Source organism: Excalfactoria chinensis, chromosome 5, assembly GCF_039878825.1.
Source record: "Excalfactoria chinensis isolate bCotChi1 chromosome 5, bCotChi1.hap2, whole genome shotgun sequence".
Taxonomy (NCBI): domain Eukaryota; kingdom Metazoa; phylum Chordata; class Aves; order Galliformes; family Phasianidae; genus Excalfactoria; species Excalfactoria chinensis.
In genome coordinates, this window is record NC_092829.1 from 52,665,691 (window position 1) to 52,689,066 (window position 23,376).

Below are 23,376 nucleotides of genomic sequence, written 5' to 3' on the forward strand. Positions count from 1 at the left end.
CACTAGAATTTGGCATCCTTACAGACTTGAAAAGAGCGGATATGATTGTCTGGCTGACTGGCTTTTTACTTTGCAATTAAAGATGACCACACTGGGAGGTTTTGTACATAACTTAAAGTTTGGAGCAACTCTTTTTTTCCTTGTGTTTTTGTGCACATGCTTGCGTTTGCTCACCAAAGGAGGGAGATGAGGAATACCGTATTTGCCCTCCTTTTTGTAGTTCTGGTACATAATGCAATGCCTAACTTAGATTACTGGATCTCCTTTCAGAGAATTACTCCAGGTGGGTGAAATTGCATTGCTCTGCGATAAACATTAACTGAAAACAGATTGAGAAGTCCTTTTTCATAAAGAAAGAAGTAATTGAGAATAGATGTTTGATGCCAGGAGAAAACACTATCCTTCTCTTCCTTAGCTCAGTAGTTCTTAGGGCAGAGCAGTTCCATAATGGCCTTAGTCATGGGACCGGGTTAACGAGGCTGTGCACCTGATTGCAGCTGTTTACAGTTGCTGTTGCTAGGATATTCAGGTGTCCTTACTGTTGCATTGCTAAAGTTGATACTTAACAGGAAGGCAAAAGTACCATCTCGGATAAGTTAGTGCATCACTGAAGAGGCTTGCTTCCTACCTTCTGCTTTACTTATGTTCCCATTAAGTTGTAACAACCAAAAATGAAGTCCGATTATTCCGGGAACTAAAACAGTTAAGCTGTAGCTTTTCATTAATACTCCTAAGTTTTACCTTAAGAATGTAATTGCTTTTGAAAAATAATAATAATAATTTATCTTGAGTCTAGTTTTACAGATAAATTTAGATAAAACAGCTTTAACTGTCTTGCCTAATGGGGTCTCCATATACATAATAAGGCTATTTGTCATACCCTTGATAGCCTAACCTTTGTTAAATGCTTAGAAACTATCAACAGCAAAGTCAGAGGCTCTTTTGTAACCAGGATACCTTCTTGCCAGCTCCTGCTTTATCCATTACTAAATTGATAGACAACAAAAAAAAGTAAAGAAAAAATTGTTTAAACTCATTATCAGAATTAAATGGTGTTTAGTAACAAAGCCAAAAAAAAGCTAGAAAATACAGAATAGAAAATACCTTATTTCCTTCCTCATATATTATGGCAAACATAGCCAGAAGGGTAATGCAACCTGTTTTTATAAATAGCGCTTCCATAATATTTTTCATGTCCTTATTTACTTAGCATAGTTCAAATGCAAGGAAGCCATTAATATTTTAGCCAGAAGTAGAAGAGTCACTATTTTTACATTCAGGAGAGACAAAAAATTTATATACATCACAATATTTACTTTAAACCTTTCTTTGTTGCAAATTTTCTGTGTGTAGATAAAGGTATCTTTTATGTCTTGTTGTTTGTTATGTCTTGTACGTTGTTTTGTGTTTGTTTTTTTACTTGTAGAATTACCTGATTTTGGTAATACATTAAGCATTTTATTCTTATGTTCAATTTTAAAAGCAAGAATGGGCAAGTATTGCGATTGCAGAATGCACTGACTTACACTGTGGATAGCACAACAAGCATTCTAACACTATCCAAAGCAAAACAGGAGTTAGGCACATCCCTGGCTGTGTCTACAAGGTAGTTGGAAGCTCCATCCTATTATTGGTGAGCAGTAGTTTTCTATCATTCCCAAGAGGATAAAGGAATATCTAAAAGATACACAAATGCTTCTAGTTATTCTTAAGCTCTGCAAATTTGCTCCAGTTCTGGCAGAAGAAGGAAGAAACTATTGCACTATAAGAACAACACAATCCTTGTTTCTATGTGAACACTTGGAGAGAGAAGACGTTTTGTCTGATGTAGATGATGATGTAGATGCTAAAGCCTTTTCCTAGCCACCTACTCTGTAAACTTAAACGTCTAAGACAGTAGGTATTACATTTAACACCTGTCCCTTTTGCAGCTGAGTGATAGGAAAGTAATCCATTTCCAAAGTGACAATTTACTCATCTGTTTGAGATGTTTTCTTTTGTACATAGTAAGGCAGATGTTACACATTAAAAGTCATGTGGACATGTGTATTGCCGATTGTTTGCAGCTGCAAGTTCCGTACTAAGTATTAACTTAAAGAACTGAAACTAAAAGCAAATAAATTGATTTTCATTTCAAAGCTCTCTGTTTCTATTTATGTAGGAAGCATCATCTGAATGGTTTTTTATACTGAATACTTTAAAACTTAGAATTATGGATATAAAGTTATTTTAATTTCATTGAAGGCACTGAGAAATCATCTTGTGGTTAGGGTTTGAGTTGACACTGTTCTCCTGAAAGCATTACAGAAGCCTATGGTAAAAGCAACTCCAAATACTCAAGAATTCTTTCTTGTGCAAAACTATGGAAGCAAGCTTTGTCGTGTTTACTTAGGTGTTCCTTAGTAAAACAAACATGAATAATATAAAAAAACAAGTTTTTTTTTTTTAGTTTCACTAAAGCAATGGGAAGTTTTGCTATTGTATATAAACTGTACATATAAAGTGATGGCTGCAACTAAGATTATTTAGAGGTAAATTTCTCAAAATGACCATATTTTCCAAGACTTGAATTCACAAGTCTTGATAGTAATTAAGGAGACTGTAACAAAATACTGAAGCTGGAGAAATTAGAGGGCTTAAACTCCCAGCTTCACTGAGGAGCCTACATCAAGTCCAGGCACAAAAGCCAGTATGCTCTATGGGATTTAAGAACTAGTATGTCTCTTTTGAAAGTGAACAGCTGGCTTGATGTATTTTTTTTAAGTGAAGATTATACCTCACCATTCTGCTGCCTTACAAATAAAGGAGTGCTAACACCTGAGTGGATGGATACAGAACGCTCTGTTATGGTATCAGAAAGATTACTAAAAATAAAAGCAAATTATGCTAAATGAATGTTTTAAAGTAAGTGGAAATTTCCTCTTTCATTTCTTGTTGGTTTTGATTCTTGTAGTGCTTGTACGTATGAAAACTTTAAATAATAGAAAGTCAGCCCTGTTCTCCAGGGAATTGACTAGACATACTCAGAATAACAATTGGGTAGCTATTTGTCTGCTATAGAACATTAATACTATGCTGTAATGGCTGCAGCTTTAAGTTACTATATTAAATCACTGAACTTACACACGGAACTGAGACTAACATAATTAAGTCATCTTAATCTCTAAGAGATTTGCCTTTCACAAAATATCTGAATGCTGAACTACTTAACCAATCATAACTGCTTTTAATGGCTACTTTATTCAAAAAGGGTTGTTTTTTCCCCACCTCTATGAGGCACTAATACACTGAAAGCTGCATCTGTTTCTATCTATTTTTAATACAGCTATTAGAGACTATGTGTTACTAAACTATTTCTTCTTTCCAACAGTAATATGAACTGTGGTTATGCAAGGCTGCTTCAGTCCATTCAGAGTGTCATTTACCAGGAGGGATTTGATGGCTCTCATCCCCAGGTACTGAACACATCTGTCCTCTGCTATTATCCTGAACTGAGACTTTCTGAATTTTCAAGGAAGAAGCTGTTTCTAAACATTGTGGAAGTAAACAAGAAAAGTAACTGGAGATTGTGGTTCATGATTTAATGTGCATTTGGAGCTTCTGTTTGTAGCAGACATGCAAAACATATGAAAAAGAACCATAGGCCAGGATTACTAAAAAGCACACACTGTGCTAATGAATGACTTGCTAAATACAGTGAAATTAAATAAAATGTACTTTTCACCTACAGAAATCTTTTTTCAAACCATTATATTAGCAATAGTGTGCTCAAGTTTCTTGAGTCTGAACATTTAAACTTTCAAATTCTTTCAGTGCTGTGCTAACTGGAATGAATATTTTAGAGAGTTAAACGGTGTGTAATTTTACTTCAATTTAAGTATCAAAACATCTTACTAGACTTGTGAAGATCACTCCTCATAAATCATCACAGACTCGTGAAGATGACTTTAGTTTTTGTAACGCATGCTATGGGTAATCATAAGTAATCCAAGTTCAACAAGATAGAATTGAATACCTTATACATAGCTTGAACAATGCCTCTCCCCTGCTTTTAGGCATATCAAATAACACGCCACTCCTTTCAAGGTGATGTAAAGGAAATAAGTGATATTGAGGCTTTATTGATAACTATATTCCTCATGCAATAGGAGTATTTCTGGAATCCAAGTTGATTGGTACAGACACTGGATAATGTCAATGCAATACAAGATTATTTGTGTAGAAAACAACATTGGAATGGATGTGTTCCTGTCTAAGAGTATTTTAGAAGCATTATCCACATAGAATGCTTGCATTTAGATTTGGACCATTGGCTATTTGTGCTCAGTCCCAGCATGTCCCCTCTCCTACCAAACCCTGTGGCTGACACCTTCACTGGGACTGGAGAGCTCATGGACTGCAAAAAGCAGCAAGAAACCTCCTCCTGAAGGGACAGGACTGGTGCTTTCTAGCTGTCTCACCAGCCAGGCCTGATAGAAAACCAGCATCTTTGCACATTCCTAAATTAACATACTTTTTTTTAAGGTTCTAAACAAAATAAAGATCTGTCAGAGACTATACTTGAGTTTTTTTCTTTCTACAGATAAGAAAATATTAAATACTGTGGATAGCAGTATTCTGTACTTCTTGTTCATTGTTTCAGAATGTCTTATTAGAGCCAATAAAGACCAAAGAGCAAATAAAAACCCAACCTTTAGGTCAGACAAATTTAAATGTGTATGCAAATGTGTAAGATTTTAAGGTGAAGCTTTAAGCACCATCTGAAAACTTCTTACTGTAATAATTAATAGCAGCCAGAGGAGGCAGACGTTTGAGCATAAGATATGTAAACCACTAGCATACAATTGGAAAAATGCAAGAATAGTTATGTATAGTTAGAATAACGCAAGAATGGTTGGAATAATACAAGTAAAGTTGTGAATAGAAAACCAGAGAGCATCAATGGGGAAAAAATCACCAATTCTGAGGCCTTCAGTCAAGAAGGAAACCGTTGAAGCTTGCCACCAGAACTCCACAGAAGCACAGTCTCCAGAAAGAGATGCTGCCTTAATGGTGGTCAGCTTTTAAATGGGATCTAGGAGAGGTAGAGTCAAACTCACCCCTTCCGGAAGCACAGCTGAATTACCTTCACCTGTGCTCCCACAGCTGACCTGACACTTGCCTCAGATGGTTAATCAGAGGTTCAGGCTGTGATTAACAGTTTCCCATACCAGCCTATTACTGTATGATTTTATTTTTTTTTTTAAGTTTCCTCTTTTCCACATGTATTATGATCCTCTAAACACACACATTTTGTGCATTTGTGTAGTATATGATGGACACTTGTCCAAATATGTCCAGAGTTGGACGTTGTTTTGGCCCAGAACACATCTTAGAACATTTTATATTCCAAATCTATGCAAAATTCATCTCTTACTCCATAATCCCTTATTTAAGTGAGTCTTGAGAAGTAAGTAGTGGAAGAACTGAAAGAGATTTACTACTGACTTTTAAGTAGATCCATTAATCACTGCATGTGAGTGACAGAAGGCAACACCTCAATTGTTTAATGCTTTTCATATTGTGCAGCATAAACTTCCCTTTGGGAAGGGAAGTTTCTCTGGAGTCTGAAGACCTAGAAATATGTTACTTGTTGGGTCTGCATCCAAAGGAAATGTTTGACCTGAGTGGTAAAACATTCAGATATTTTTTGCTCAGGAGAGATCTTTACCAAGGAAAGATCTCCAGAAAGAGAACCTTCCTCAGTGGTACTCAGCCCTTAAATGTGGCCTAAAAGAGGTGCAGCCAGGCTCCAACCCTTCTGGTCACACAAGTGCTCCCAGGCTGACCTGCTCCTTTCCCGAGGTTTTCAATCAGTGGTTCAGACCATGGCTCAACAGTTCCCATACACCATCTGCTATTCACTGACATGATGTCCTGTCTGTCTTGCATGATCCTTTGGGTCTTAGGACAGTAATTCTTGTTTGTGGTACAAACAATAAGGGTTTGGCTGAAGTTCACCAAAACAATGGTTTGTCAGTTCACACTGACTTAAACATGTTCGCTGAGAACTATGTGGAAATTCAGGGTGTGAATCACCTGTAATAAAGATATCAGAGCATCAGTTTTTTATTTTTGTTTTTTTTTTTTTAATATGATTTTTTAAATCACTATTCAGGTTTTTAGAGCAGCCTCTTCTCCCACCAGAACCTGTCCTCTGGACTCCCAAAACAGCTGTACAGTGTTTAGTACTTGATAGTTACTGGTCATTCCTGATGCAGTTCAGGATGGGGAGATGAATACCTACAGTTTAATAAAGCATGTAATGCTAATGAAAAATAACTGTAAGCCTTTACTTATCTAAACTAGGATTATGTACAATGCAGTATTTTTCTCTTAATGTTAAAAAAGATAGCAAGTGTTGTGTTCTTTTTTTAATAGAAAAAACAGAAGAATATTTTACGGATAGGAATTCAGAGTCTTGGCTCCCTGTTGTGGGATGATGACATTTGTAGCACAAATACTCCTGAAGATATTCATAGTCTTACAAAATTTCTGTACATTCTACGTGGCCTCCTCCGAAAATCTTTGTCAGCTTGCATCATCACGATGCCCTCTCACCTTATCCAGGTAAGAATGCTACCTTTGCTAAATATCCCAGTTGGTGCTGCATCAGCTAGGAAAAATTGGATTTCTATGGGAAAAAAATAACTACGGCTTTAAAAAACTGAGAGAAGTCTATTGATTCAAAGGGCAAAGTTAAACAACAAGGGCAAAGTTAAACAACAACTGTATCTTTTCTCCATTTTTGTGGGACAGTCGTGCTGCAAACAGTCCTAAATAGTTATTCCTTTTATCAGTCACAGTCACAGTTTCAGAAATTCTGAGCAGTACCAGAGCAGAGAAGCTTCTGCTAGGAATCTTTTTTCTACTTTTCTGGGGGGTATCACACTTTTACACCCCTTTCAGAACGCAGTTTAGAGTTTCAATACAAGACGTTTTAACCCACTGCTTTCGTCTGTCATTCCCATCCCAATGATGTATGACCTTGTTTTTAAAGCCAGGAATTGAAAGATACAGATTTACTCTTTTATATTCTGGTTTGTTGGGAAGAGGAACAAGCCAGGTATTATTCATTATTGACTGTATTAAAATAAGAAGGGATAAAACCTCATATTATATATTGTTCCATCATAGAAGGGAGATTTTTGTTGTTGAATTAAAATCTTATATAAGAACATCATTCTCACATACATATTGCATTTTGAAAAGGTGTTTGAGTACCTGCTGATGTTATTTAGGTGGATACCTAAACCACTTTTTGTCCTGCACAACTCCATCTCCTTTCTCAGATATTTTTCTTGTTAGATAACAATATGCCTTTAAAAAGGTTGATAGTAAAATTTATTGCAATGACTGGAATTTGTGGATGTAAAACTAACTTCCTTCTTTTTACATACTGGGACTTCCTTTCTGTCACTGGGACATAGAACCTGTTTTATTGTAATTTTTATATATTTTAATATGTCAGTGAGAGATGTCAAATTCTAAAGAAAAATGTCTCTGGAGCAAGTTTTTCTAAGTAGCAAATTGAAGAATATAAACTTCTGGGCTTTTGTGGATGTAACTGGGAAGTTGCTTTTGTTTTCATTTTGGTCAATTCTTTGTAAATCAATTCCCCCAGGAGTTCGTGTGAAATTGTATCTCATTTTCTAAATAAGTTTTGATTTTTAATTACAAAATTCAACAGAATGACTTTACAGTAAGTGACAGAATATTCGGAAGGGGGAAAAAAAAAACGAAATGTGGTTTCCAGAATCTTCCCAGCTTTAAACAAATGAGAGCATTACTTTTTTGTTGTTGTTTTTCTACTTTTTTTTGTTTTGTTTTAATCATGAAACTTCACATATCCTTCTTTAAGCACTAAACTGTAGAGAAAACTGTCATTAGGAGGAGCAAAGCTGCTGAGGGTTCCTTATACCCCACATTACTCAGTTCCCAGAGCCCTGCTGTGTAGTTGTTCCACTCTCCAAGAAGCCTGTTAAAGAGCCCCTGAGAGCATGTGTACAGCCCTCCATGTTAATAGTTAATTGGTGAGGATGGCAAAATGAGAGGACAGCCGAACATGTGGTCTCTCAGGCTCAAGCCGTAGACAGACCTTTAGTTATAATAACAGCAGCTGCTCACATTCTCACAACCCAGCTACTCACCATTCTGTTGCTGAGGTTTCTTACTGGATTAAAAAAAGTAAAGAAAATATCTTTTCAAGAGAATAAGAGGTTTTGGTTTTGTTGTTTTTGTTGTTTTTTTTTTTCCTAGTATATTCTGTATATGTATTTAATTTGACCAGAATGAGTTCTAGCATATGCTTTCTCTTTTGAATCTTAAAGCCAAAACACTGTTTTTCTGAAGTTCCACATTTATTCACTGAATAATTATTTCTGTGTTTGCCATATTATCTCTTGCTTACTACCTATATTAATTCAGGGGGGTCTGAAATTAAAATCTTAACATAATAAGAAAATAAAAGATTTTAAAATGTGAAGTGTTATCAAGCTATCATGCCTGCATAATATATAAAGCGAATTGGTTGCATTTGAAAAAATAGTTTTCATTCGTATCTCATGCCATATCTTGTCCCTGACAGACAGTTCTAGTTACTCTAGAGAAGAAGAAATAATTCTCCCATGCTGCTTTCTTAATATGTTTTTAAGCAGTCTTATTTTTTTCAGTCATAACTCGCAGTCATGGAATACAGTAATGCTCAGATTGCTTGTTCACTTTGTCCTACATACTGCTTTGTCTCTTCGGTGTCTACTGAACGTTAAACAGTGACTTTGTGATGCTTTTCCCTCTGTTGGTACACATCTACCAGTATGGATCTAATCCATCTAGTTCACTGCTTGGAATTTAGTAAGTTCAAATTGCATTCATCAGGAGGATGAATATGATGCTCGTTCCCCCAGTTTGATGGAACACTGAATGTCTTCACAGCCTTCCAAAAAAGATGTATTTTGGGAAAAGCCACAAATTTACAAGAATCTGGTTGTGTACAGAGTTTTTCCAGAGTAAGTTAATGGAACTGCAGTCCCCTAAAGAGCACAAATTCTCTATGTTTTATTGATGAAACTTGCAGTGCAGTGTATAAAGAAAAACAAATATTCTATTATTTTCTCAACCACAAAACAAGGAATATGTTATTCTGGAAGCAAACTTCGAGAAAATGACACTAAAAATTTAACTGATCGTAATTTTTATTCAGATGATATGTGACAAGTTTTACTTGATTGATATTTTCTCCTGATTGAACGTACTCTTATTTTACCCTGTCTGTCAGGTAATAAATATTGAGATACTTATGAATGTGATTAAAACAGTTGATGGAAGGTTATTTGTCAAGGCTTTCTACTGCTTCTTGAAAGCGAATTGTGCCTCTGAAATAAGATGGTGCATTTGAAAAGGGAAAATTACTTACATATTTTAAATCTAGCAAAAATGATCAGGGAAGGCAAATTGTAGAGGGATTTAATTTGTTGTTGCACTTTCCAAATTAAGAAATACTATCAAAACTGGAGTGAACTCTTCTGCATTTTGATCATATTTTTAGTATATAGCTTTAAAAATATAGATATATTTTCTACAGAATGTGATTTTAACATCAGTGTTTTATGTTTACAAAAAAGTTGAAATGTAAAATACTTTCATAATTCCTTTCCCCTGGTTTCCAACTCTGTAGCACTTCAGTAAACAGTCAGGTTCATGAATATGTATTTTTTAAGTAGATTATTATTTTCATTTGAAGACATGTAATGCTTTCAATGAAGCCACCCTTTATTTTGAACATGAAGCTGTATTACTGGTAAGGACTAACCACCATATTAGTCAGTACATACCAAGGGGAATTAATTGACTAATGAAAAGTCAGTATGGATAAGTCGCAGAAGTTACAGAGCCTGTCCTCAGAGCCTGAAGTTCTGTTTAGCAAGTATTTTCATTACTTCATCCAGCATGTTAAAAAATTGATTTCCTGCAATATTAATGTTTTGATGCTTTGAATTAACCGGAGTGCATTAATCACTGTATGTTTCAATATAGAAAAATTCAGAAGCAAACCTTTTTGCATTCATAGCCTTTTGTGTTCACAGTGAGTGCTTTAGCAGCTCACCTTGAAGTCAAGCAATAGTCCTTTAGAATCCATTGCTAATACATAACTGTGAATTTCTCAGTTTGAAATCTTTATTCCTACGACAGGAGCCATGACTGCATGCCCTAGAACTCTAACTTCTCTGAGTTCACAAGTGTAAAATGCTGAATAACCTTCAAATGAGTGTAAATATTAAACAACAACTGCATTAAGATTAAATGTCACATATTTTTCTATATCATCAGTTGAATAAGCTTTCCAAATCCTCTTCTAAATAGAAACTGTGGAGATGAAATGATCCTTATATTTTACTATACTGATTTTTTTATTACACAGTTCTATGCAAGAAGTACAATTTAACATCCATATAAAGAAATGTGGAGAGTCACTAGTTTATGGCAGTTATTCTTGTGTTTCTCATATAGTTTTCAGATGCGAATATTCTGTTTTGGATATTCTAGGCATTCATAGAAGCATCTTAAAATTATAATCTAGTAGCAAGTCCAAAGATGCATTAAATACATATTAAAATATAAATTGCTTAAGAGTCAAACATTTTCCTTTTAATTTCTATTATTGTTTATAGCATTTACTAATCAAGTTGCCAAGAGGCTGTGTCTTGGCTCTGCCACTTCTGATTTGGTGACAGCTACTCTTTTCAAACACAAATACATTGTTCATCTGAAACATGTTTTTGCACACAAGTTAACTGTCTTGTTTTACCTAGCTATATTATGTTGACGAGTAGTCACTTTATGGGTTAAAATGTAGAGCTAAAAAAGCCTTCTTGTTTTAATAGGTTACAATTTAAAACACTATAAATGCATTCTTATCACCGTAAGCATCAGCACATATTTAATCAAAAAATTATTCTTTCAAAATGATTGTTAAACTTTAAAATGTGATTTTTATATACAACTTTAGTATATCTTATGTTTTACCTATATAATCTGAAAATACAGCCATTGAAACTTCAAAGAAATGAAGTGCTATTTAGTGCTAAATCTTTCAAATAAAATATTATATCTAAATAGTTAAATATCCCATCACAGTATGAAGATAGTCATCTGTTCAAGCATATGGAATCTTTTGGCTTCTGGACTAAGTAGTTAATATAATGCCCAGTGTCCAGACATGGACACAACTGTTATGGAAGCAGAAGGGAAGAGGCTCATGTATTGAGCCCATTTGGACAGTGATAAGTAAAGATTAGGAGACAGCCTTTAATGCAAGACAAAGTAGTCATCTGCTGTAAGCAAGTAACCCTGTTGGAAAAGATAGTATTGTTTTGGAGCAACACTAGATTTTTCATTTAAGTAGAACTAGAAGTTCTTGAGAAAAAGCCCCTGTGCATGTTGTATTAACTAGGGCTTTTATCTGTTGTTTTTCAGTACAAAGAACAATGATTTAGTGTTAATTTTATAGTTAAAATGTTACTTAAGTATTTTCTAAGTGTTTTTCAGATCACTTAATATTGAATTTCTGTGCGGCGTTTGCTTAGTAATGCTTTTATATGAACTTTTGGTGTTGTGCAAAAACCCTGAAATTTCAGAATCTAATTTTACATCTTTTTGTTTAGACTTGTTCTATTAATTACAATATAATCATAATAAAAAGGAATACTGCATCTTTAATGATGTTTTTGTGCCTGTGTAGTTAAGCTTTAATGCCAGGGAGAAAAAAAGAAAAAAAAAAAAAAAAGAAAAAAAAAAAAGATTAAATTAGCCTTGTAACCTCTTTCTCTTCCAGACTGATGATGGAAAATAAAAGCTCTTAGCCACAGAATGTAACACTTAGAATTAATATTTAATTAGACCAGCAAATTGTACACCGTGGCTGAAAGCTTCCAAAGAGTTGTTAGTGCCACAATTGACCTACAAGTTTAATAATAACTCACTTCTAGGAGCAAGTGCCAGTTCAGCATAGTGGAGCCACTGTAAGAAAGTCCTGTGAGATTAAAATCAGCAAACCAAATGGCAGGCGAGGATTCCTGGGATGGAGCCTTCTGGAAGGCTGGGAGCTGGAGTAGCTTTTCAGCCAGGATTCAGATGAGAACAGTGGGCAAAAAAAGCTGATCCCTCCTGTTCTGGGAGCTTCTGGTTGTAGGCCAAAATCCTAGAACAGATTTTTTCTAAATGTTCTTACTGCAGCTATTAATTCATTTCACAAATCAAATAATGAATGACTTATCCTCGTGTTGTGATTAAGCTTTAATACAAAGAACAATCTTCAGATTCCTTGGTCATGAATTTTACTCCTGGCAGAAGAGAGCTCTTTTGGTATGATGTGTAATTTTATACATTTGTGTTGCACAACGTTTCATTTTTATATTATCTGATTTCTGCATAAAAATGTTCTTGTTATCTCATCTGATCCAGTGAGCAGTTTATCATAGTATTAGGAAATATATAAATTAAATACTAAATTTGTACACGTTGTAAAATATAACATTTTGAAAGTTGACTGGTTTAATATTACCTTTCATATTGTGAACAATTAAAATGTAAAACCAATAACGCTGCCGTTAGATACCCACCTGAGCCTTAATCCTGTGACAAATTATTCTCCTGAAATAGGGCACCATAAGTTCAAAATTGTGCAAACACAGAGCAACAGACTGAGGAAGGAACATTCTGCATTATTTATTGGCTAGGTCCTAAATAATTAAAGAAATGCCTACTCATTAGTTAAAAATTAAAGCAGGTGAGAGCCTTGCCAGCAGAGGGAGCAGTCATGTCTTTCCTTAGGTTCCCATCATTTCCAGCCTACCCATCATTTCCACCCTACCTCTTCTTCTTGCCCAGCCAGTATCCCATCTGGACCTAGCTTTGCCAGACTGCTCCTGATGACAGCCTATAATTTCATGCTGAATAAGGGATTATTTTTTTAAAATGATTTTATTTTTGAGAACCTTGCACTTGATTATAAAAACGTCAGATGGATGTTCCTGTTGATGTTTGTGTTCTATTAATTGAAATAATAGCAGAGGACTCTTTTGGTCACCTGAGCATAAAAGGCAATTGACTGTTTAAGGAGTTTAAGTTGCAGCAGTAGTTAGCCTGAATTGGAAAGGAAACTGCGGTGAATTTTTTCAGGCAAAAAGAAAACAGAAGGCAGTCTTAAACCTTTTTTATTTTTAATCATGAATAATTCCTAGTATAATCTTAGGATTCTAGCTAAGCCAGTTAGTCTCAAATACGTTCATTTCAGCAATTTTGTTATGACTCTATCTACTTTTACATCTGTATCTCCTACACTATAACCAACTTGCAGCACTGAATATTTTAAGTGTTTAATATTATTAAAAATCTTTTCAGATGGCCGTTTAATCTCTGAGATATTAAAGATAAATATTAACACACAGTTTTTCATTCATGTGCTTTTAAACTAATGAGACAAGCTTATTATCATGGAATCGTCTGAGTTGTAAAGTACCTTTAAAAGTCATCTAGTCCAACTCCCCTGCAATGAACAGGAACACCTACAGCTCAATCAGGTGCTCAGAGCCCTGTCCAGCCTCACCTAGAATGTCTACAAAGATGGGGCTTCTGCTGCCTCTCTGGACATCTTGTTCCAGTGCCTCACCACCCTTACTGTAAGAAACTTCTCCCTTACATCTAGTCTAAGACTCCCCTCTTTTAGTTTGAAACCATTCCCCACTGTTCTGTCACAGCAAACACTGCTTAAGAGAACTAGGTAGTGTTCTTGGGAGCTGCTGCGCTAATTTCAGCCCAAATCATGTACTGATTTCTGTCCTTTGCTGGAAAAAAAAGCAGGAGGACTCAGTCAAGATTATTTCCTTTAGCAATTATAGTAGGATCCAAGCAAGAGCCTTACTTGCCAGAGCAGTTACTAATCACTCGCAGTCTGTACTTCTCAGTTCATGAGTGCAGAAGAAATAGGACTTATAAAAGAACCAAGATTCAGCTCAGAAAGTGTCACACTGTGACACCTTTTACTGCAAGGTAGTAGCTAGATTTTTCTGCACTCAGAGCTTTCTGGGCTTTGGACTCCCGTGTCATCATACTTTCATGGCACCCCAAAGCCATAGTCACTGCCTTCTAAACCAAGGTCTTGAGCAAAAGAAAGATCTTACTTCCCCGAGCTCTGTTGACTGGCTTGTGACTCTGCACAATTCATGACATCTTTGCACTTGGTGCATTACTTGTAAATGAGGAATACAGCACTTGCTGATTTTTTATAAAGCACTTGGAGGTCAACAGATGGAAAATTTTATCTAAACTACGCAGTCTATGTTCTCACTTTCATTTTGTGGATCTCAACAGTAACTGTTGCTGATTTGCTCATTTCATTTATATCAAGTCATCTCTCATTTGGCTGCTGTAAGGTGGAATGATACAAAGATGGTAACAGACATTCAAAAGGTTATTCATAAGAAAAAACTCACCAATATGGACACTTTCACTGGGAAATGCTGAGGCAATCTCCACCAGGAAGCAACCTCCAAGAGAGAAGCTGCCTTCATGGTGGTCAGCCCTTAAATGAGGTCTAGAGGAGGCGGAGTCAAGCTTCACCCCTTCCGGGAGCATACCTAAATTACTCTCACCTGTGCTCCCATAGCTGACCCAACACTTGCTTCAGCTGATTAATCAGAGGCTCAGGCTGTGATTACCAATTTCCCATTGTCAACATTGTAAAGAACCTCTCAGGTCTTCAATAGCAAAACAGACATAACGTTTCATTTTAAGTGCCAAGGCTTTCTGGCAACTAAGTCTTTTTTAACTAATATAATATACAAGTCCAGGTCATCTATCCACAGTAAAGATCCAAAGATATTCTTCTAGTGTGTGATATTTAGTGTTTATTACATGGCTGACCATTTTTCTTGAATATTTAAATCCCGAATGTTTGAATGGGATACTGTGTCATCAACCTGCATCTGATATAATTGATAAGAATCATTGCTGAGTTCCCATAACAGTGATAGTGTTTCAAGTGTAAGAGAAGGTAACCATGGCTCAAATTAAAACTTCCAAGATTTCCAGGTTAAAAAAAAAAAAAAAAAGAAAAAGAAAAAAAAGCTAATTCTAACTTGTCTGACAGTTGGAAGACTGACTTTTTACAGACTATCAGTGCAAACATTAAAAAAAACCAAAGCCTGGAGTTAATACATCATGTAACATATTGGCCAACAGATGCTTTGTCACTTCCTTCCCATTTTTGTGAGTACGTTGTGTCTAATTACCTGCTTGTATCTTTGCTACATTTTCTTTCTTTGCTGCATGAAATTATTCAAAGACGCTAGTCATTGCATGAAATTTTCTAATTTAATATAGTGCGTATCAACAAATGAGCCAAAATCAATACTTCTCTGATTTCATCCATATGAACAGATATTTATGCATGCTCTATTACAGTCAGTAAAATTCTTCAAAGGTAAAAGATGCAGAACATTGAAATATGGGCATATCCTCCTTGAAGCAGTTGGAAGTCTGTAGAAAATCCTTTACATATATTTCAAGCAAAGTGAGCTTGTCTTCCATCAAAGACATCACACTTCAATTCAGTTTTCTATGTGGTATCAATACAGTTGTCTACATCCCAAAATTTCTTAATGTAACTACTGTTGTTCATCTTGCATTCGGTGTCCTGAGCAAACATCAATTTTGCGTATAACCTAAATTCAAAGTACTGTTGGTGTGTGAAAGCACTGAAAAGAAGTGTTAATCAACTTGAAGTTAGAGGAAGTACAGAATTTCTGACCTTACAGATTTTGTTAATTACCAATAGGACAGTTTTAGCAGAGCATTTATTAATCATTTATTTTCAGGATTGGTGAATAATGAAAAAGCACACAAAATGTAGCTCTATAAAACCAGTGCAGTGACCTAATACCTCACTTTATTATATTTTCTTTTTCTTTACCAAGGTAAAAGGTATGGATAATTCTGTGATTTTAGCAGTACTACTTATTAACCAAGAGTTAAATATTTAAGCCGTATCTCTTAATATTAATAATTTATCTTTTCAGTTCAAAATCTTTTGGAGATTGAGCAGTAATGACAAGTGGTAAATATTTGTGTGTTACGAAGTCATTACTACTTTATTGTATGGTAATGTCTCAGAAAATATTAAGAATGATTACACCTATTGAATATCCAGCCAGTATTTTTCATTGTAGTCCAACATGGTCACGTATATTATAGCACTAAGCTGCTTCAGTGTCATGATTGAGTGGAACAGAGACAAAAAGGGGGCAGTCAGTTTCTTAGTCTGTTTTGAAAACTTGAATGCCAAAATTTGCTTTATGTTCACAAGGATGAACTCATTTTCAATAGACTTGATCTTTGTTCTTGAGACCCTTCAAACAAAGCATCAAGATTAGTGGAGTCTCAAGTGTAGGATTCAGTGTGTTAACTTATGGTCAATGTTTTAAATAAAAACAGTGAATACATTGGTTAATCAGAATTAGTTTAGATGAGTGTAAGGGTGCAGAAATCAAATATAGCCCTAACTGTGAAAATATAAGTCAAAAATATCTCTTTGCAAACTAAGTCTTCATTCACCTACTTTTCAATTTGATATATAAATCTTAGAAGTCTATCAACATGCTGATGAGTATAAAAATATGAAATTCATGTGACTCAAGAGTTTGAACAGGCACTAATTGGATTGCATTATAGATCTGTAACGTTTTTTATTTTCCTTTTAATTTGGAGATTTTTTGTATTTTCTATGTAGGAAACTTAAACCTGTTCTGGGCAATTTTCAGTTATTTGAATTTGTTTGCTGAGAATCTAAATATTCCTTTCACATCGATTTTATGAGGTTTTTAATTTCTTTGCAATCCGACAAAATAAAACTGGGCAGACATATCTCTGTGTTTGAGACAATTTTTGCCAGGAAGTGAGAAGAGAACTGGAAATGAGAGCAAAGCAGAAAAAGCAAAGAGATTTATTTATTTATTTCTAATATGGAATTCAGATGAACCAAAGTTGATTTGGTAAATAATAGTTGTGATAAAATTGTCCTTCATTATATACTCAATCCCGTAAAAATACGTAGTATTAATTTCAGTGTGCATGTTTGAGTATTCAGTCTCTCTGTCTGTTTGCACTGGTAGGATACCATGCTTTGTACTCAGACATGGAAGATGGTACACTGCTTTATTTGCAAATAAGTGTTTCTAAACATGCACACATAATTACTCAAAGCTCTGTAGATTCTGCAAATAAATTAGTAGGACAAAACAATCTTTTTCCATAATTGCCTTTCCCTAAAAGCTGGTTAAACATGTATGTACAGTTGCCATTTACATATCTAAGTAGCTAAATGGATTTTCTTCCAACAGCGTTTTGAAAGTGCACTTCATTTGAGCTCAGATATTACAAGTTTGAGCTAAAAAGAAAATTCCTGTCTAAAACAGTGAACTCTAAGTAAGATATAGAATGAATGCCCAGCCCAGTCTGCACAATGGGCTTGCTACCATATTGTTAGAATAGTCATATTTTGGCTAAACTAACTAATTTAGAAAAACTGCGGTACGTCTAGCAAGACTGCAAACTTTCCAGGACTGAGTTGCTTGGTTTTCTTTAATTTATTTATTTCTTAATGTAATTTACAACAATACCTCTTCTAGCTGCCAACTAACTCTTTCCTTGAATCCCCCCGTTCCTGGCTTCCCTCCTAACCATGTCCTGGCTCATCTCCAGAGCTGCCAAGTTTATGCCAGAAGCAGGAGGTAGATTTGTATGGGGCTGGAGGAAGATCTGGAGCTCTGTTAAATTTTCAAGCCCAGATGGGGCAACATGATTTGTGTGTTTATGTCAGTATGCCATACATCACAACTATCTGTGTGCTGACGTCAGCTTTGATTGGGCATTAATGTGCTGAACACTGCAAACTAGAAAATACACGATAGATACAGATCTATGACAACAATGCCAGATAAGCAAATGTCTATTTGTTGTGGCAATTCATTGTGGAAAATATTTCCCAAGATACACTGCATTAAGCCCAGAGAATATTTTGACACACTTTAAAAACAACAACAAAATCAACATAGGCGAATGGATTACAATTAAAGAAAGCATACTATTCAGAAGAAGAGCTGAAACCAACATGCTGAAGTATGTATCATTAGGTAAATATTGAATTGCTTTAATATCTCCAGATCTAGGACTAAACAGGAGAGATGCTATTCTTAGGATTTACAGGACTTGTAATGAGGAGGATGCCTTGCTGGTGGTTGAGCATCTTTCTACCTACAGTTTATGTAAGCCTTGTTGGTTGAAACCAGCAAGCAAAAAGACTAACGAACAGCAAACTTTTTTTTCCAAATGGTCAAATTTATTTTTTTCCTATACTGAGACTTCAGGTTAGCTTCCAGAAAGCACCAGTATTTTACCTGTTAGTCTATATTGCGGTGTAATGTTTCTTACTTACATAAATAACACCCAGCAACCTGCTGAAGAATTAGCAAAATAAAGTAATTTCAAGTCTGTGGATTTACAGAGGTCAATGGCTACTTCAAATTTATAGCGTCCTTAAGTGAATGACCCTATAAAATAATGTGACTAAGAGTTTCCATTAAAACACGGTATGCAGTCGCTCTCTTCCTAGAAGAGGAACTAATTTGCAAGTCATCTTTAATATTTCAGTGGTAGATATAATTAGGGCACACAATAATGAAGTGTAAGGCCTGATCTGGAAGCAACATTCTTTTACCTCAGTTCACTTGTATCATTGCTCAGAAAAGAAATTCTGTACTATTATATTATTTTATCTTTATCCAGCATTAGACTTTGCAGGTAAAACTGAAGTACTCTGATTCCATGGGGATAGACCGTTTTGGCCTGAGCACAAGTAGCAGCTTTGTAAAGAGACCAGTCCAGAGGATTTAATGCCATCTGGCCCATAAGGTGGGGAAGGGAGGGGGTATAGAGGTACCAGGGGACTGGCGGCTTTGGGCCTAGTACCCTGAGCAGATTGGTCTGTGCAGGGCAGGCCATGGTTACAGTGTTCACCTCTTTGGCAGGAGTAGGAAATGGTCACCTACCACATCTGCCTCATAGGCTTCTCTGTGGCTCTGTTGTTGAAAGCAATTGATGCAGTGCTCACTATTTTAATAAGCGAGCATGTCAGCTTAATGCACAGATTTTAAAGACATATCTGGCATCTTCCCTTTCTCTGTGCTACCAATTACTGTGTAATTTTTAATTTAGAATAATTTTTTAAAAAGTTTAAATTCACATTTTGTACTAAGCCTCAGTCACATAGTTTGCCAACAGAAGCTCGGAATGTACAAAAGTATTTTAAGATTAAGAAAAAATACAAAATTCTAACGTGGAGCTACAGAGCAAGTTCTTTCTAGTTGGCATGGGTGCATTTTGAGGTGATTGCACTTGATACCCCTGTGGGTGTGATGGGCACAGCAACTACAGCCATCAAAAAGAAGATTGTGCCAGCTGTCCTGGCAGTTTTGAGATAACTGTTTCTTTACTTGAAGGACTGTTTTGCTTTTTAGCTCAGATTTGTCTTTTTTTTTCCTTTTGATTATTAAATTGTGACATCATTGAAGCATGCATAAATCTCAGGTATGTTAAGAAGTGGCAATGCAAATTGATGCTTCGCTGCCATGTAGCTTGTAAATATCTCCAATCTGAACTAATGCTTATCTTAGATGGATTAGGTAAATACAAATGTAGTGCTCTTTGCTCTTTTATGTTTTCTCTGAATGAAATATATTTTTCTCTAGGCGCAAATTTCCATCTATTTTAAGCAAATGAAATAGCCCTCAATCTAATTTCTAGGTATTGATGACCTATTTTTTCCCAGCGTTTGTCACTGAGAAGACCAAGGCTTACTCCATGAACATTAATTACTTTTTTCATCACATACGATGTGTATTTTGTTTCCATGTCTTACAGAATAAAGCAATTATGGAACGTGTAACAAACTTGTCAGATATGGTAGTTGGTCTTGAATCATTTATCGGCTCTGAGAGAGAAACCAATCCATTATACAAGGATTACCACGGTAAGTTCCATCTTTAGCAATGCGAAAAGTCTGCCCCGAGTGTTTCTAGGGCACTTAGTGGCTTTACCCTCTAATTGGGTATCTGCTCTAAAGCAGAATTTGATTTCATTTTAGAATATACCTCTTCAGTGTTCCTCCTTGCTAACCAGTCTTGAGGTAGGAAAATTTTCCATAAAGTGCATTAAGGCTGCAAAGGAAACATGGCAACTCCTTGCATGTTGTCAAGCTGTATTACTGAGGCATGGCTCAATCAGATGTACATCTCAACAGGCAGGCTTTGGGGAATTCACATGCAGAGGAGGCTTGGCAATCATCTGACCAGTGAGCTGAACTTGTCATGAAATCAATACTTCTGATCTGACAAGTTTTAAGTAGAGAACGTGGAAAAACATATATTATATTAAAGGGAATGATCTGCTAAACGATGCAATATATAAACTTTATCTAAAAATAATGTGCTGTTTTGCAGCTTTCAGTTCGAGCAGCTATGCATTTACAGAAATGAATGTGGATGTATCTGGCATGTAAAATGTGAAACTAATCTTAGCAAGAAGGCATGTAGCCTTTCAAGTGATTTATCTTCAAAATGTGTAATGGCGTTTAATCCTGTATTATTATTTTCTTTCCCAAAGATTCTGTAAGCTGTTTCAGCAGAACTATGTAAATTTTAGAAGATTAGATTAGAAATTATGCATAGCCCAAGCAGTGAATAACAAACAGTTTCAGCTAATCCAGAGCGGTGCTCAGAGCGTGCATAAATTACAGCTATTATTATTGTGATACTACTGTAGTTCCATGGAAACCTGCAGCTGAAAGTAAACTGCTTACCAAAACCTGCTGTAAACATGTGAGAGCGTGGCAGTGTTTTTCACAGCAGAATGTACAGGAAAAGAAGCAAGAAGGGTGTTGAGACACCACTGTGTGTATGCAGGCTTCGATTAAATAACGAGGGAGAAACGTTTTGACGAAGAAAGTGGTGCACGTTTCCTCATCTGAAAAAGGTGGATGAAAAAGAAATTCTAGAGAAAAGCTGGAATCATTTGCCTAATTATTTTCCCCATTGCATAATCGTGATGTGGCGTTTGTTTATGCTAACATAATTCTGTCAATTTGATACCGCTCTTCTCAGCAGTGAGGAGATCTCTTAAGACAATGTGCTTTTTAGCAGTTTTTCCTATTTTCCTGTAGAAGCGTATGAAAAATCATTTTTGGTGCTTAATAAAATTATATGCCAATGCACAGCTTTTGTGCAGCCTTAACATTCTGATAATAGATGTTTTTCATGATTTGAACCACGTGGGTTGTTTTCATGTGCGCTTATGTTTTAAGATGATTTATTTACTGCAGACGATGGGAGTTTTTGTCATTAGTCAGAAAAAATGTTTGTTTCAATTATCGCATTATTTACTGAATTCTGCAGTAGTAATTTTGTTAAGGTGTCTGTAAATTCAGGGGGCTGTGGAGCCAGTAAAATAACAATGATGTAAATTGGCCGTAATTAAATGTTAAAAATAATGCATAAGAACAACCCTTTGTTATGCCTGCTGTCCCTGCATATAATGGTTATACTCTGAACTCGAAACTGAAAGAAATATTCTTATACACTATCGGATCGGAGGCAGAGGTAGAAAGCTTAAATGTTTGGAAGCCAATTATTACAAAATATTTTTGTAATAACATTGAGGACTTTGCTTTTAGTACCCTCTAAGCAATCGGCTTTTGACAGTATTTCAATTTTAGGAGCTATCTTTCCCAGTTGTCCCTTTAAAAAAAGAAATAAGACCCTGAAAAATACTTGCCTTCCTTTAAATAAGGGCTTTAATGTTTGGGGTTTTCTCTCTCAGCGCTGCCGTTTTCAGGCGAGATGCCTTTTGTAAATGTTCAGTATTTCCATTTTGACACTGGCTTTATGAATAGCAAATATAGGCCAGTAATCGAGAAGCCCTGTAGAATTTTCCTGGTTTTCAGATGTAGAAAATCACCCTTAGGTTGTTCAGAAACTATATTAGGCTGCACAAAAAGCATCCAGCGTCCTTGTCAGAAAACATCAGCTTGAGCAGCAAGTGACAGAATGCAGAGCTTGCAGTGTACCTAGCGCTGGTGAAAACATCTGAGCAGCCAGCTCAGCCCCTTGTGCATGGAAAATGGATTTCTGTGCGGATGGCGGAGGGGTTAAAATTCATGCACAGGGTGCTCGAAATCGGTGTTTTCCAGAAACTTTTCCTCAGCCTTTTTGAGGGCGCAGCAGCGCCGCTCATTAGAGCCTCAGCGGTTATCAGTAACCCATAAGCCTTGTTTTGCTGGCTGCTTACTGGTGCATTTAATAAAATAAAGATCACTCAGTGGTGCCGTGGGCAGCATGCAAGGTGATAGCCATATTTGCTTACTGTAAATACAAGAGAAAATCACACACAAACCGGCTGTAGTTTTGACAAGTATTAAGATCCCTCTTTACATCTGTACTTCTGTACCAAAGTGCAATTAGTTTTCCTCGCACAAGGATTTCTGTTTATCTTATTCTGCTTGATTACTTGAGTATAATCGCACCGTTTGCTTCATTGCTCCTGGTAGTAAGCTCCAGTTTAAAAAGGGGAGGATGAGTGTGTGTAAATATACAGGATTCTGCTGTAAGACTCTCTAATTTATGCATCTGGATGACAGCGTTTTCTTATTTTTTTTCCCCTCCTTTACTTTTTCTTTCCACAAGGTTTGCTTCATGTGCATCAGATTCCTCGGCTTAATAGCTTGATCTGTGATGTGTCAGACACGAAGGACCTTGCATTTAGATTAAAAAGGAAGCAGTTCACCGTTGAGGTAAGAGAAGCGGTTTTGTTTCACTATTTAGAACCCAAAAGGTGGAGCTAATCCCGTCTCTTATGTTTCGTTTTGTGAAATGCATGAAATATGCATCGGATGTTGTACATTCATTTCGTTCCGTTTTTGCTTTTCCGAGCGGTTTTATAAAACACTGTAGTATGCCTTCTAATTAAAGATGTCTCGTTTGCCGCACTAAATCGGTCCGTTATAAATAGTTTATTTTGGTTTAAAATGTACATAGAAAGTAGGCCACAACCTTCAATAACAAAGCGTGACATGTTTCTAAGGATGTCAGGAGCATATTTAATTAAATGTTAATGACTTGCTCTTACTTCTGTTAGTGGGTGGGAAAGTAGCTACATGTTATTACCCCGGTAGAGAGATTTTAATGTATAATGTTGCCTAAAATTGTGTGTGGTATGAGGGATAAGTGTCCT

The 23,376-nt window shown here is 35.9% G+C and overlaps 1 protein-coding gene across 1 annotated transcript in view; it reads left to right on the forward strand.

The window, feature by feature from the left end:
- Window positions 1-23,376, forward strand: part of ELP4 (elongator acetyltransferase complex subunit 4) — a 118,896-nt gene that overhangs the window by 31,782 nt on the left and 63,738 nt on the right. The window contains exons 6-9 of the mRNA XM_072339201.1: window positions 3,371-3,455; window positions 6,421-6,609; window positions 20,014-20,122; window positions 22,830-22,936. Of these exons, the coding sequence (XP_072195302.1) occupies window positions 3,371-3,455; window positions 6,421-6,609; window positions 20,014-20,122; window positions 22,830-22,936 (490 nt within the window). The remainder of the gene's footprint in view (window positions 1-3,370; window positions 3,456-6,420; window positions 6,610-20,013; window positions 20,123-22,829; window positions 22,937-23,376) is intronic.